We start from the raw sequence: 15,066 nt of genomic DNA on the forward strand, positions 1-15,066 counted from the left end.
ACACTGACGTGCTAGTGGCACTCTTTGCGACTAGTTCTGGCGACATTCCACCCCCTTGACGACATATTTTATCAGAAGCGACGAGCGACTTTCTGGAGTTTTTTATTATAATGAATAGCCCGTATTGTTGTGCATGTTGTCTTCTCACGAAGCAGCGGCGGGTGCCGCCATGATGTGGCGCTATGACATATATTCACCAGCAGAGGGTGCTACTCGCCAACCGCACTGTCATTGAACAAACACAGCATAATGCCTTATTCACAGTTCAATTGAGATAATTTAAAAGGTTCTCCAGAGCCAGCGTGTGATGGGAGAACTGAGAAGCGCTGGCCCAGATAAAAGATTTTATTTGGATGAAATGATAGAAAATTCAAAATAAACAAACCAAGAAAAAAGTTTATTTGTAGTTCTAAACGTAGTTAAGGTGTTTTTTCACCTCTACTATAAGATTGTTTTTTCCTGCAACATTTCACGACATCATATGCGAATGATATGTAAATTTGACGATGGCATATTCTAGAAAATTGTAGGACAGGCAAAACACGGGGACAAACACGGAGCTGGAGCACGGACCTGAAACATATTTGAAAAGTGTAAAAGGTTTGCCAGAGTTCTTTGTGGCGTCACGCCGGCTGCTCTGAGCGTGTGCCCCAATACAGTGCACCTTGCTGGGCCACAGCAGGGGGCTCCTCCCCCTCCATGCGCTGCTCTTCCTGCTAGTAGTCATGTCGGGATATTTCAATAGGACTGACTGTAGAATTTTGTGAATGAAAGGAGCTTGTGAGGGAAAATAGACGTGAAGTTGTGAAGGTGGTATATTATATTGAGCGCAGCCATTACTGATGTAACGGGTGGATCCTGTTAACGTTGCATATCTGCCTGATTTGGTCTGTTTCTGTAGAAGAAGAATTTGAAAAAAGCCATCAGGCTCGGTGAAGTCCCATCATCATCATCTTCATGGCAGCAGAGGATGAGGAATGCCTTCTGATCCTTCATGTTTCAATAGAACCCTCAAATGGTCCATCCTCTGGCTGCTTATAGGACGCCGTACTCGCGGAGGGACTTGAACAGCACCGTGTCCCGAATGTCGTTGAACACCTTGCGGATGTTGTTGGTGTCGGTGGCGCAGGTGAAGTGCTGGTAGACCATCTTCTTCTCCTCCCTCTTGTCCACGTTGTTGGCCTGCAGCTCGTACATCTTGCAGATGTACTTTTTGGCATCCTCCGCGTTTTGACTCCTACCTGGAATTGGGTCGGGTGTTGGGACAGGACAAGACAAAATGCATGTTGGTCAGGCGGCTAAGACAGGTGATATTTCTCGACCGCTAATACAAATATGCCTCCTTCTTTCTGAAAACTAATTGATGAATCACTGTTTCACCTTTGACTGTGGACTTTCATTCATGTCCAAACATTGATAGCCAAGTTATATGCATTCTGGCCACAAGGTGTCAGTAATGCCACATGACATTAGACAAGATGACCCTCACAATGCATGTCCGACACAACGCGCCTCACCTCCCATTCTGTGTGGAAGTGGTAAGGCTTTTGCTTCCTACTTTGTCCTTCCTCCTCACTCCGCTAGAAACCCTTTCTTAGTAAATAGGAGAGGCTAGCTAGTTAGCTTGCTAACTCTCTATATGTACAGTAGATATATGAATCACTGTATCACATGCTGTCTCTGTGCATTGTTCAGCAATTAGATGTTAAGGAGGCTTTTAATATTTATTAATATTTATTGTTTTATTAAAATTCATTTTTGCAGTTTGGGTAATAGAGGTGTAAAGGTGATTATAGGGGTGTTATTTCATGTCCAGAGGGCTCTAATACTATTAATAAACCTATTTAGAAGGTGGTAAACAGCTTTTCTACGTCCTATTTTCTCTTATTATGTCCACTCTACTGGGTAATAGAGGTATAAAGGTGACTATAGGGGTGTTATTTCATGTCCAGAGGGCTCTAATACTCTTAATGAACCTATTTAGAAGGTGGTAAACAGCTTTTCTATGTCTTATTTTCTCTTATTATGCCCACTACATTGGATAATAGAGGTGTAAAGGTGACTCTAGGGGTGTTATTTCATGTCTAGAGGGCTCTAGTAATGTTAAAAAAAAACTATTTAGAAGATGGTAAACTGCTTTTCTTTTTCTATATTGGGGAATAGTGGTGTAAAGATGACTGTAGGGGTGTTATTTCATGTCTAGTGGGCTGTAGCAATATTAAAAAACACATTTAGAAGGTCATAAACAGGTTTTCTATGTCTTACTTTCTCTTATCGTGTCTACTATATTGGATAATAGAGGTGTAAAGGTGATTGTAGGGGTGTTATTTCATGTCTAGGGGGTTCTAATAATATCAAAAAACACATTTAGCAGGTCATAAACAGGTTGTCTTTGTGTTACTTTCTCTTATTATGTTAACTATATTGGGTAATATGAGTTTAAAAGTGACCTCAGCTCAGTGAGCAGCACCACTTTTACCTGTGAAACCTGGGAAGTACTTCTTCAGGTCAGATGTTTGGATTTTGTCTTCCAGGATGTCGGTCTTGTTGAGGAAGAGTATGATTGAGGTGCTGTGGAACCATGGCGAGTGGATGGTAGTGTAGAACAACGCCAAGCTCTCTTCCATGCGGTTCTGAGAGACACACAGATGAACAAGTCAACTTCTAGGATGTGTTGAAGTAGATTTCTTTCATTCAGGCTGCTGAGGAAGTATGTAGGCTTGGAGAGGGCCTGTTGGCTTTAGTTGAGGAGTGACACCTGCTGGCATACAGGTGAAGGGACACTGGGATGGACACCAATGAGGAGGGACCATTGTCCCAACATGTCTTCCAGGTTGTCTGTTAGTGACTCCATTTTTGCTTGAATGGCAAGTTCCAAAGATCGACCTCTTACTACCAAAATAGATAATGTACACAGTATATTGAGAATATTTATAATAATATAGTATTTATGTATATTGCACATGTACGTATATCAGGGGTGCACGCAATTTTTAAGCATGCAAGTTCCAAGTCAAAATGACATATCTTCCTACAAAACATACAATATATATGTATGTAATAAAGGACACATTTTCCAGTTCACCGTGAAATATTAGTTTCATAAACTAAAGTTTAAAAATAGTGGCATGCAGGATGCCAAGCAAGGCCAAGTCAACACATCACTCTGTTATAGACGTAGACATATCCTACCACTCACTCACTTCATCCATCATCAGAAAAGTCAAGATGGAAGTTGCATTTCCATGTGTAGTTTGAGACACCAATCCACCAATAACAAATCAGGATGTTAGATGACCCTTATGAAGAAACACAAGAGGAGAGGCCGCACCTCGCCCAGAAGTGGGATTCCGGGGCCTCACCCTGAAGTCATGCTTCTCCACACCGTAGACCTACCACTTGGGGGGCAAGCATTAAGGCCCGGTGCATTGTGTTGTGGGTGGCAGTCGAGGGCGGGCGCCTGGACGACCTGGTCTTCGGGGGCCAAGTCTTTATTTGAAGTTTTATAGGGCACTCTAAACTGCCTTTGGCAGTTTGAACGGCCTCCCCAATCTGAACCCATGCAGTGCAATGTTATTGGACCTCTATAAGCTAGGGAGACGCGGGTGAAGAGGGGGCTGATCTGTCAAGTGATCACCATTGGATGATGAGTTGGATTAGATGGCAGACCTGAGAGACCCAAACATGTCGTGAGGGTGTGCTGGAAACATCTGGCAGAGTGTCCTGCTCGCCAAGTCTTCAACTCTTCACCTCCACCTGCATCCTGGGGAGGACGAGTATATTGAGTCCCATTTGGCCGTATTAGACCCAACTGAGCATAGATGGCTTGTGGGAAGAAGCTGACAGGTACAGGCAGGCCAAGCGGCATGTAGCTTCTGCGGTAGTCAAGGCAAAAACTCAGGCGTGGGAGGAGTTCAGTGGCCATGGAGCACAACTTTCAGTCAGCCTCAAATAGGTTCTGGCAAACCATCCAACGCCTCAGAAAGGGGAAGCAGTGCCCGGTCCACACTGTTTGCAGTGGGTCCTTGTACGTTGGAGCAGGAGGCCCACATTGCCAGCAGTAAGTCCAGCCTGATCCGGTGATTGTTGGCCTCCGCCAAGGCTGGCATTGTCGCCAAGGCGTCGAAGGAGTCCAGTTTGGGGGGCTTAGCTTAGGGTCTCATCTCTGCTATTTTCAGGCAAAGTGGTCCTGATGGCCTCTTCGGGCTGTAACATTCAGTGTTTATTGGGACGATTTCCATCTGAGTGTAAAGCTTCTGGGATGAGGATTCACGACCTCCAAATCAGAGGCCATGGTTCTCAGTAGGAAAAGATGGATTGCTCACTCTGAGTTGGGAATGAGGTTCTGCCCCAGGTGGAGGAGTTCAAGTATCTCGGGGTCTTGTTCATGAGTGACGGATGATCGGAGCGTGAGGTCGACAGGCGGATTGGCGCAGCATCTGCAGTAAGCTTGCCAGAAGGCAAAGCTTGCCAGAAGGCAAACCTCTCAATTTACCGATGGATCTATGTTCCCACCCTCTCCTACAGTCAGAGGAGCCAGGTGAGGGGGCTCGGACATCTAGTCCGGATGCCTCCTGGACGCCTCCCTGGTGAGGTGTTCTGAGCATGCCCGGTCGCCCAGATGGAGTTTGTTATGTGTGTTAATTACGTTTATGTGTGTTTGTGTAGTTTGAACAAACTTACAATGACTTGTCGCTCTTCCAGGACTTGGTCGTACTCGCTGAGGGAGGCCAGAAAGATGAGCGAGGTGACATTCTCAAAACAGTGGATCCATTTTCGACGCTCTGACTTCTGGCCGCCAACGTCTACAATCCTGAGCAGAAGAAGGGAGGAGCAGAGAGGGAAAACGTTTCAAGCCAGGCCTCATTTCCATTCCACCTGTAAGCTAGCTGAAATAGGAACCTTTCCTGTGCCATCCCTCATCCTTAATCCTACCCTTTGTTACAACAATTATGTTTCCCCTTCTTGAGCAAAGTGAATGAAAACAGCACACACAGTTTAGAAATACACAGTGCACTTGAACGCCTCATCCGCCCAGGGCTCACAGAAACAGAGTTGTTCATCGTTCCGTGTGTTCTACCATCATACCCCCGCCCCAGCCTTGTTTGTTGGCCGTACAAAAAAACAGAGACCGGATGGAAAGTAAGAATAGTTTGAATCAGCTGTACGGTGGACGAGTGTTTAGCATGTTCGCCACACAATCAGCTTTTCTCCGGGTACTCCGCTTTCCTCCCCCATTCTTCATCGTCCATAGGTATGAATGTGAGTGGCAATAGGCTGGCTGGCCACCAGTCCAGGGTGTACCCCACCCACAGACAGCTGGGATAGACTCCTGCATACCTGTGACCCTGGTGAGGATACACACCATATGCTCCATCAGTCCGCTCTAATTCTTCACCTTTGGGCTATTTTGACACCTAGAAACTGTGAGAACTTTCATCATATGCCTCCTCTAAAGCATCTGCAGCATGCTTGAGTGTCACTATGCACACCGTGAGGATGTGTGACATGGAATTAGCCCAGGGCGGCTTAGCTTCGTGTGGACCCAAGAGAAACACTATCCTGCATGAGTCCGACAGGTGAACAGTGCACAAACACTAAGGCAGCCATACGTGGGATGATGTTAGCCACCTGAGTGTGATCCTGTTGATGGTGAAGGAGTAGTCGTGGATGCCCGTGGTGGGGAATCGGACCCTCAGCACATCCTGTTCTGTGGGGAGGTAGTCTGGCGCGGCGATGCGCTCCAGATCGTTCATGTAGCTGAAAGGCAGAGAGGACCATGTCAGAAAGTGTCTCGCTAGCTGACTGCAGCGACAACATCGCCATATGTGCAAAGCAAACATACGAGACAGAAGATAGGTGATGAATTAGCAGTGATTAAAAATGATAAAAGCCCAGGAAGGGAGCGTGTCCACAGCAGGCTTTATGGCTGTAAAGCTGTTTGCCTTAGTCACTTATCAGGCACAGACTTTGATGACTGAGCTGCTCTGCAAACAGGAAGCACAGCAGCGTCTGAAGGCTGCAGCTAAGCTTTTATCGAACATCCACATCAAAGTGAGCCATCAGCAGGTGGATGAATGCTGGGAATTACTCCATACGGTCTGAAAGAAACAAGCCCCCGCCCCAGTGGCTGGATCCCGAAGTCTGCAGGAGTCACCTTTCATTACGCCAGGAAATGAAACAGGACAGGTTTAGCTGAGACAAGCTCCTTTTGAATTCACCTTCATGACTAAAATGATGAGGACATTCTATAAGATAGAATACCGTGTTTTATATAGGGCGATATCAACTTGATATACATCAAAAGAAAGGTTAGACTCTCATCTTTCATCTGTTTCATCAATTTCTGTTCTTTAGTCATCAGCAGTAGAACACGGGAAGGTTTCCGGAAAATATCAGTTCCCAACTAAAACGGGGAAAAGCAGATACATTTCAAGCTTTCATTTTGACACAAATGTAGCCATATACAGTAAATTTTGCCCAAATGTCTAAACAACATCAAAAACACAATGAAAACCTTCTTTTACATGAAGATAACCATCCATTCGTCTATTTTCTAGACCGCTTATCCTCACTAGGGTGGAGCTGGAGCTTATCCCAGCTGTCTTTGGGCGAGGGGCGGGGTACACCCTGGACTGGCTGAAAAGAACCATTTATTTACTAACATGAAACCATCTACTGGGCCTGTCACCATAACACGTTTTGCTGGTCAATAATTGTGCTATGGTACTTGGTACTTGGTACTCAAGTGAAGCATACTACGTACATGAGCTAGGAGTCGCGGGGCTAACAGAACTGCAATGTCCAAACTGTTCAATGAACTACACACAGCAACGCAATAGGTGGAGAAAACAGACAGACACTACCAACGTATGATGCAGAACATCAACCAACTACTTTGTGTACGTATGTGAGCGCTTACCACATGCTTTCTACTAAAAATAGCAAAAAAAACTTTGTTCTTGAACTAACTATACTAGCATGGTGTGATTTCAGATGAAAAACTTGTACTCACTACTCCGTGGAGTCCAAGAGTTGGAACTCGCAGCGCCGGCTGTAGCAGACCCGTATACCCGAGTCGGCCCAGAGACGGCGTATGGCGTCCACGTAGCCTCGCTCCATCTGTGTGATCTGCACCGTGTTGACATCCTGGAGCCAGGTAGCGTAGATCTGGAGGATCCAAGGTGATTGATTCTGCTTCTAATGGACTTTGTTGCTGACTCAGCAAATCATATTTGGAGGCCAGCCCAGGCTATGTGTGTGTGGACATGTTTGTGTTGGCGTACCTCGTTCTCCGGGTTGGAGTAGGGAATCCGGAGCGTGCTCATGGCTCCGGTCATGGCCTTCATGGCTGTAAAGATGTTCTGGAAGATGCATTTGGCAAAGCCTTTCCTGTCCTCCTCCGAGAAGCCTCGTCCGTGGATGATCCTCATCTGGCGGATGAATGTGGTTTTTCCGCTCTCCCCAGTTCCTGTGGGAGAGCGTGACAATTTCTACTTCCTGGCCAAAACTGTCAATCAAGCCCAAATTAGTTTTCACATTCACTTCCAGGTTTTGAACTTGCAGGATTAGCTTTGTGCTGAATCATGTTGTTCACAGTGGAGATTATTATTCATAACCGGCAGGAGGAGCGCTCATTTCTGTGTTGGGGTGGGGGGCATCAGAGGAAGAATTTTATTTAACGATGGTATCCCAGGGCTGCACGGCGCGCGAGTGGTTAGCGTGCAGACCTAACAGCTTGGAGACCCGAGTTCAATCCCACCCTCGGCCATCTCTGTGTGGAGTTTGGAGTCTATATGGGCCCTGGGATTGGCTGGCCACCGGTCCAGGGTGTACCCCACCTCTTGCCCGAAGACAGCTGGGATAGGCTCCAGCACCGTTTGCGTCCCTCGTGAGGATAAGCGGTAGAAAATGAATGAATGGTATATATGGTAATGGATAATGAAACTGATAACTTTGAGGATTATCTTGGGTTGTTGGAATGGTTATTGTGATGAATGATACCACTCCTTTGGCAAATAGTAAATGGTCTTCCACTTGTATGGCACTTTTCCACCTCCAATTGGGGGTTCAGTATCTTGTTCATTCACATTACACGAGAGTGTGAATGTTGGAATGCAGTGTTAAGTGACATGCTCGAGGTGTGTCGCTTCCAAGCAAGCACATGACTACGTAGTGTAGTAGCGTCAACCTCATTTCGCACCGTCAAACCAGTGACACTCTTGCTGCCTTGTAACCAGTCCCAGTCCGCTGCAGTGGCATCCAGCGGGGATGTCTCTAGATGTGATCACAGCTCCATCTAGTGGCACACCCACATGATTACCATATTCTTGTTCCATTCCATTTTCTTTTGTCGTGAGGGCAGGAGCCTCAGTCGGCAAGTCCAGACTTCCCGGTCCCCAAGGCATAATCTCTACAGCCTGTCCAGGGGCGTTCTCCCGGCTGGGCTCCGGCAACACCACGATAGATAGTCCGGTACAGGACCACATTACTGCAGACTAGGGATGAACCGGATACTCCTTTATGGATGATGCATTTTTGCCGGATACGAGTATGAAAGGAGAACATTTGGTCATTATCCGTATTTGTGTTTAAAGAAAAGGCTGACTAAGTATTCACTCTTCACGCTCTGTGATTGGCCAATCACTCACCCACAGCGACTGCCTCTCTCTAGACGGCTGCAGCGGACCTCAGCGGTGCCTCATTCACGGCTTGGCCATCGTCACAATGCCTCCACTTCATTAGCTTTTCTTCAGCTCGCCTCTATCGGGCTTGGATCTAAAGTTAATTGGTAAACTTGTTCTGTAGCGTGCACGGTGCACAGCGCTGTGCAGACACTCAACAACTCCATTTTGTCTTATTCCATGAAGTCATCATAAAACAGGCGTGCTACCTGCAATATAAGATTTAATAATAACATTTTCAGTTAGCAGTATCCGGACAGTCGCAACAGTAACCTGCATTGACTGGCAGACATTAGGTACACTTGCACAGCATCACAAGAGCGGCATCAAGTAATCTGCATGTATGGCCATATTTTAGCACCCCTGTCAAGACGTTGAAGAATGCACCTTGCAATCAAGACAGCAGGCATGATAGTGCATTAGTCACTGACAGTGGTTTGGCTGAATCAGTTGGAAAACTGCTTGTTGTAGCCAACGCAGTGCTTTAAAAATACGGCCCTTGGACATACATATACAGCCAAGAATTATTCATTTATTCCTTTTCTACCGCTTATCCTCACAAAGGTCGCAGAGGTGCTGGAGCCTATCCCAGCTGTCTTTGGGTGAGAGGCGGGGTACACCGTGGACTGGTCGCAGGGCACATATAGACAAACAGCCATTCACACTCACATTCATACCTATGGACAATTTGGAGTGGCTAATTAACCTAGCATGTTTTTGGAATGTGGGAGGAAACCGGAGTACCCGGAGAAAACCCACGCATGCACGGGGAGAACATGCAAACGCCACACAGAGATGGCTGAGGCTGGAATTGAACTCAGGTCTCCTAGCTGTGAGGTCTGCATGCTAACCACTCGTCCACTGTGCAGCCCTGACAGATTATTATTATGTTTATTGCCATGTTTATCACCAATTTCACAGAGCTTATTAAAAATAATCAAAGGATACAGTGTCAAGGATCACTTCCCCACATATAGCTGAATAATAAACAATACATATAGCAACTTCTGATCAATCCAAGTCAATGTCCGACTTCATAATAATAAAAAATATTCAGATTTAAGGCCCACCCATAATCCATGGCCATGTGCCTCACCCATTACGTGTACGGATACAGGTCATTCAGATGGGTGACCAGATACAGATACACACAGCGGTGTACTCGCCCATCCCTATCTTATATGTTCTTTCTGCTTCTTTAGTCTGTTGAATGATGAATATCCTGTATAGTGTGTTCTTCTTCTGACAAGCATTGGTAAGTCCTTTTGTCATCCTGGTTGTTTTTCTTTTGCTTCTTGGACCGTTGGACAGTTCTTATCGTGCAGCTTCAAAGAAGCATGTAGAAAGTCTTCATATGCTTCATCCACATCTTTGACACTCCGTCTCCACATATGAAAATTGTTTTTTGATTATTATCCAAAAAGGTTGTTTTGATCCAATCCTCAAACATTTCCATCCATGAATTTGGAGTTCTGCATAGACAACTGATGAACACGTTTTTGCTTTTTTCTTTACAGACCTCAATAGTAATACTACATTCTAAAGTATTGTATTATTATTGTATATTGTATTATTATCTAATCAAATGTCTTATTTTCTCTTGCGCATTCATAATTGCACTTTAACCAATCACGTTTCAGTACAATACTGCTACTTCAAATACAGCCTTGTACTGTGATGTTGATAGTTTGAACCAACTGATTCTACTTTATGACCATAGAACTTTGGTTTTCCAACAATCTAGTTTTCATGCAAATTGGTTTGGAATGAAAACAGTGTCTCAGCTGTGCTACAGTGTTAGACGTAACAAAGTGTGTACTGGATGTGTATCGGCCCTTTGCTACGTGCCATCTTGTGATGATAATAAAGTTGTCACTTAACACAACACTACGCTTTCCTGTAAGGCAAAGTCCAAGGGCGTCTGTTTGTCCTGTGCTGGAAGGGGTAGCCAAAGAAAGAATCATCTTATTCTGCATTATCTTATTCGGCCGATACATGCGTGGGTTCACTGATATATTTTTCCGCTGCATGATTTACAGACAGGCATCCGCCGGGCAGCTTTGTGTTGCCGCGGTACCCTGCTGCCACATCATAACGAGGGTAGTTTTCAACTTTTAAATAGTCACTAGCAGTTAAGCTTAGTTGAAATATTGCCACCTGCTTTGAAATAGGAAACATAAATACCGAGTAATAGAACAAGCTTGTTTTTTACACCATGCATAGCCCGTCACATTTCACTGGGTGACCGCTAGGCATAACAGTTTAAGTCATGGTGTGACAACAAGAAATCCCAAAAACATCACATACAGTGCATCCAGAAAGTATTCACAGCGCTTCACTTTTTCTACATTTTGTCATGTTACAGCCTCATTCCACACTGTATTAAATTAATCTCTTAATGTCAAAAAAAACCTTTTTTCACGTTGTCATAATGGAGTATTTTGTGTAGAATTTTGAGGTAAGAGATTAATTTAATTCAGTTTGGAATGAGGCTGTAACATGACAAAATGTAGAAAAAGTGAAGCGCTGTGAATACTTTCCGGATGCACTGTACCAACGCATCAGACAAATAAAAGCACTCTCACTAGCTGAGCAGACCAAGAATGAACAACTATGCTACATTAACTACAAACTGACGAACTATTTACATCGACGGTGCCGCAAAGCACGCTGGGAACCTCTGTGTCACGCTGCGGAGGAGCAGTCATCACATCGATCCTAGATAAACTTAAACTACGACAGAAATGTTTTGCACGTGGTTGAATATCTATTCCTTTTAAAGTTGATAATGCTGTTCAAATGCGAGTTTAAGAAAGCTGAATCCTACTGTGTTCAGTGTTTACATTTCAATAAATATTTGTTTAAACTTGAGACCTGTAATATTTGTTATCATTGGAATTTTTTCATATAAATTGAGAGATCAAAAGCAGTATCAGCCACAAATATCGGCCCAAGCAAAATCGTCCATCGGCTGAGGGTGATGGAAAAAAATCGGTATCGGCAGGAAAAAAAACATATTGGTCGATCCCTACTAAATACTGTACTAAATGTGGCGAGAATACCTTCATCTTTAGTTCAGTCAGCTCCTTATCACAAGGAACTGACACCACTTCCTTCCGCTTGGCGTCTCTGATAACTGCTGATGAACGATTAAAAGATCAATCAATCAATCAATGCTTGGTATTGGTTGTGCTGTTGTTGCGTAGAATGGCGTTGGTCTATCCATGCTGACATGGAGCAGACAAAGACAAGTAAAGTAGTGAATGTTCAATCCGTTCTCATCAGACCCGATCAGGTGGGCGCTTATCTGCAGTGCCATCGCCGTGCTTGTGGCTTTTTGAGCCCAGCCTCTCTCCGGTCTGGTTGGTTTGGACGAGTGACGTTGTTGGCCATGCTTGACATTCTCACACGTGCACGCATGCTTGACATAGTTGTGCTTAGTTCTGCTTTGGGTCACCAAACAGGCCGGGCCGAGTGTTGCATCAGTAGCGCAGCATTACAGTATGTTATGTGGTTACTCATCGGTGGACCACATGATTGAGACGCACCCGCCCCCAAGTGGTGCCAGCACTCACCCAACAGCAGTATCTTGATCTCCCGCCGCTCCCTCTTCTTCTGCATCCCGAGGAGCCGATTGATCTCTCTGTTCACGGCAATGTTCTTCTGCTCCTCCTCGGAGAGACAGGACATGCACATGGCCTGGCAGAGGTCCCAGGAACCCGCCATGGCCCCAAAACCTGAGGGTCAACCAAGCAGCGTGCTGTCAGTCATACTACACGTCCGATCATGCACTGCATATTAGTCTTGATCTGGCAATGCACCTGGGATGACTTTCCTGGTAATCCATATCAGGCCAACCACAACATAGCCGACACGACTACCTTTGACCTTTACCACACTAGTTTTGATCACACAGAATCGAGCCAAGAGGATCGATCAATACATTGGAGTAGTTCCTACACTGCAAATGTCTTTTCTTATGGAAGATGACTTGATTTTTTGCATGGCTGAGACAGACACGCCATGGCTGGGATAGAATCTCCTCTCAGTCTGTGTGGAAGTGGTACACTTTGGGCTTTTCTTTTTTGTCCTTCTTCCCCATACATTGAAGGGGCTAACTAAAGAATGACAGGAGTGGGAAAGTGACCATGGGGGTGTCTACATGGCCTTAAAAACGTCTTTTCGGAAAGTGAAAAACAGGATTTCTATGCTTTAACAATCAAAATATTACGTTTATTAACTCGTTCACCGTCAAATACATCTAGCGACATATTTTGCTTTTTCCGTGGGAGCTACAAATCAAAGAGAGGAGTTGTCAAGGATGGGGTGACACCGTTGTTGTTGTTGGTCTATGAATAGTTTATAGACGCGCACACACATACGTCTATACGTGCACATCTGTAAATGGATGATGAGTTAGTGTTATGCTGTAAATCTGTGAATAAATTAGTTACTTTGTCATCCAAATCCTTTTTCCTGTGTTGTTTGTCTTGTTTCATAGAAGTAAACAACTGGTCAGATGTTTCAGGCGTCACTAAAACAAACAATATGGACGCTTTTTGTTCCAAATAAGCCCCCCTGTGTTCTACTGCCCATTTATAAAGATACAAAAAGGCTAGAAACAAACTTTTTTTCTGAGTTTAAAGTTTGTGTCCATAATTTCAATGTTTATTTAGTGCTAGAACTCAATATTCTGTGAGTCTCGGGCGTTCAGCAACAATGGCCAAAACTCTGACAGTATAGATCTATCTCCTCTGGCAACAGCTGGCAGGCAAAGAGTTAATAGTGAATGCAAAATTGCGGGAAATTCACTTATCATGGTCGGTCCGGGATGAGTGTATTCCTGTTTATGTTTGCTTTCATTTGAGCTATAAGAGGTAGGAGATTAATTTGTGATGCTCTTCAAGCAATGACAGGATAGCATGGTTCACATTGGTCCTTCCACAGAAACACGTGCCGTAACATTGAAAACCCAAAAGCTGTCATCCACCCAAGGACAACCCAAACACCAAAGATATAACAGCTTATCATAACTTCGAGCGGCCATTTCCATGTTTTTGATCATGTCAAAGTCCAGGGAAGAAAGTATATTTCATGTGGAGTAAGTGCCTCCCACTGCAGTGTATTCCTTTTCATCCCACACCATTCACAATGCAAACGCCACATGGACTATCACCAGCTAATACAAACATATTGGATTATTACTGCAGCTCGATAGGAAATGAATATCCATATACCTTCTATCTTCTTCCATAGCTTGGCTCCATGACTTTGAAAGACTTTCAAGTTGGAGCTGACACTCAATATAAACCCCAACCTAAATAACCTATACCTGGTATACCTATTTACATATCATAATAAAGTCATTATTAGCATGTATAGATAAAATATGTCTTCCAAGAAGTTTTGTTTACCTGACTGATTGATGAATAAAGGTCATACACCGAAAGACTGACTTCCTTTACCTTAAATCACTGCTTCACACTCCAGCTTCCAGGGGCTCTTTTCCGCGGTCCATTCCCGGGCCAGCGCACCTTCGTCCGGCGGCAAAGTGCGGCTGAAGCGGCCCAGCAACGTCATGAGACAAACACGTCCTTCCTCCCTCTTCCTCTCTTCCTCTTCCTCCCTCCACTGCTCACACGACCAACCAACCTGCTGCTCGGGAAAGTCCACCGCGCCTACGCAGGAATGTTCCGCGTCTTCGGTTCCGCGCCGCAAGTGGAATGCGCTCAAGGCGACGGTACCGTGCGGCGCGTCAATCGCTAACAGCGCCGGAAGTCAGGCGATCTGGGCTTTCGATATAAGGGCATCGGCTTGTCAACTGCTTGTCAAATTTGTTTCAAATAATAAATGTACAAGTGCACCTCAAGAGATTACATTATCTTTTCAAGTGAATTTATTTCCGTAGAAGACAGAAGACGTTTAAGCAAAGTTGATGACTCATGTCAGGAAGCCTTTAACATCACTTGACCAACACTATTGGAGGACACGGGGATCCACACTCTTCCATTGTTGGTGATTGTTTGGGTAACACCTTTACCTCCTCCCCAACATTAGCTCCCTTCTCTTCTTCTTTCTTGGCTGGGATGCAGCCACTTCCTGGTGCTAACTTCCTGTATCGAGGCCAGACCCTCCACATTCCTACTTTGCCACGAGCTCCTTTCGGTCTCACTTTACAAAAAGCTACACAGAAATACAGTAGTTAGAGAGGAACTAATGAGAGACTAGCTAATGAGGAACTAATGAGAGACTAGCTAATGAGGAACTAATGAGGAACTTATAAGTAGAGTAGTTCCTGAGGAACTAATGAGGAACGAATGAAGTTATTGAGGAACTGATGAGGAACTAACGAGTAGAATAGTTACTGAGGAACTCAGCCAAC

General features: G+C 44.9%; 1 protein-coding gene across 1 annotated transcript; it reads right to left on the reverse strand.

The window, feature by feature from the left end:
* Positions 1 to 369: 369 nt before the first annotated feature.
* Positions 370 to 14,414, reverse strand: gna15.1 (guanine nucleotide binding protein (G protein), alpha 15 (Gq class), tandem duplicate 1). Its single transcript, XM_058073129.2, has 8 exons — positions 14,150 to 14,414; positions 12,260 to 12,421; positions 7,287 to 7,471; positions 7,016 to 7,170; positions 5,632 to 5,760; positions 4,684 to 4,813; positions 2,480 to 2,633; positions 370 to 1,241 (listed from the first exon to the last, which is right to left on the reverse strand). Exons 2-8 carry the CDS (start codon positions 12,408 to 12,410, stop codon positions 1,036 to 1,038), a joined length of 1,110 nt encoding a protein of 369 aa, XP_057929112.2. The 5' UTR covers positions 12,411 to 12,421; positions 14,150 to 14,414; the 3' UTR covers positions 370 to 1,035.
* Positions 14,415 to 15,066: the final 652 nt, after the last annotated feature.

The sequence above is a fragment of the Doryrhamphus excisus genome, linkage group LG4 (assembly GCF_037039965.1).
Source record: "Doryrhamphus excisus strain RoL-2023G ecotype Guam linkage group LG4, RoL_Dexc_Guam_v1.1, whole genome shotgun sequence".
NCBI classification, from domain to species: Eukaryota; Metazoa; Chordata; class Actinopteri; order Syngnathiformes; family Syngnathidae; genus Doryrhamphus; species Doryrhamphus excisus.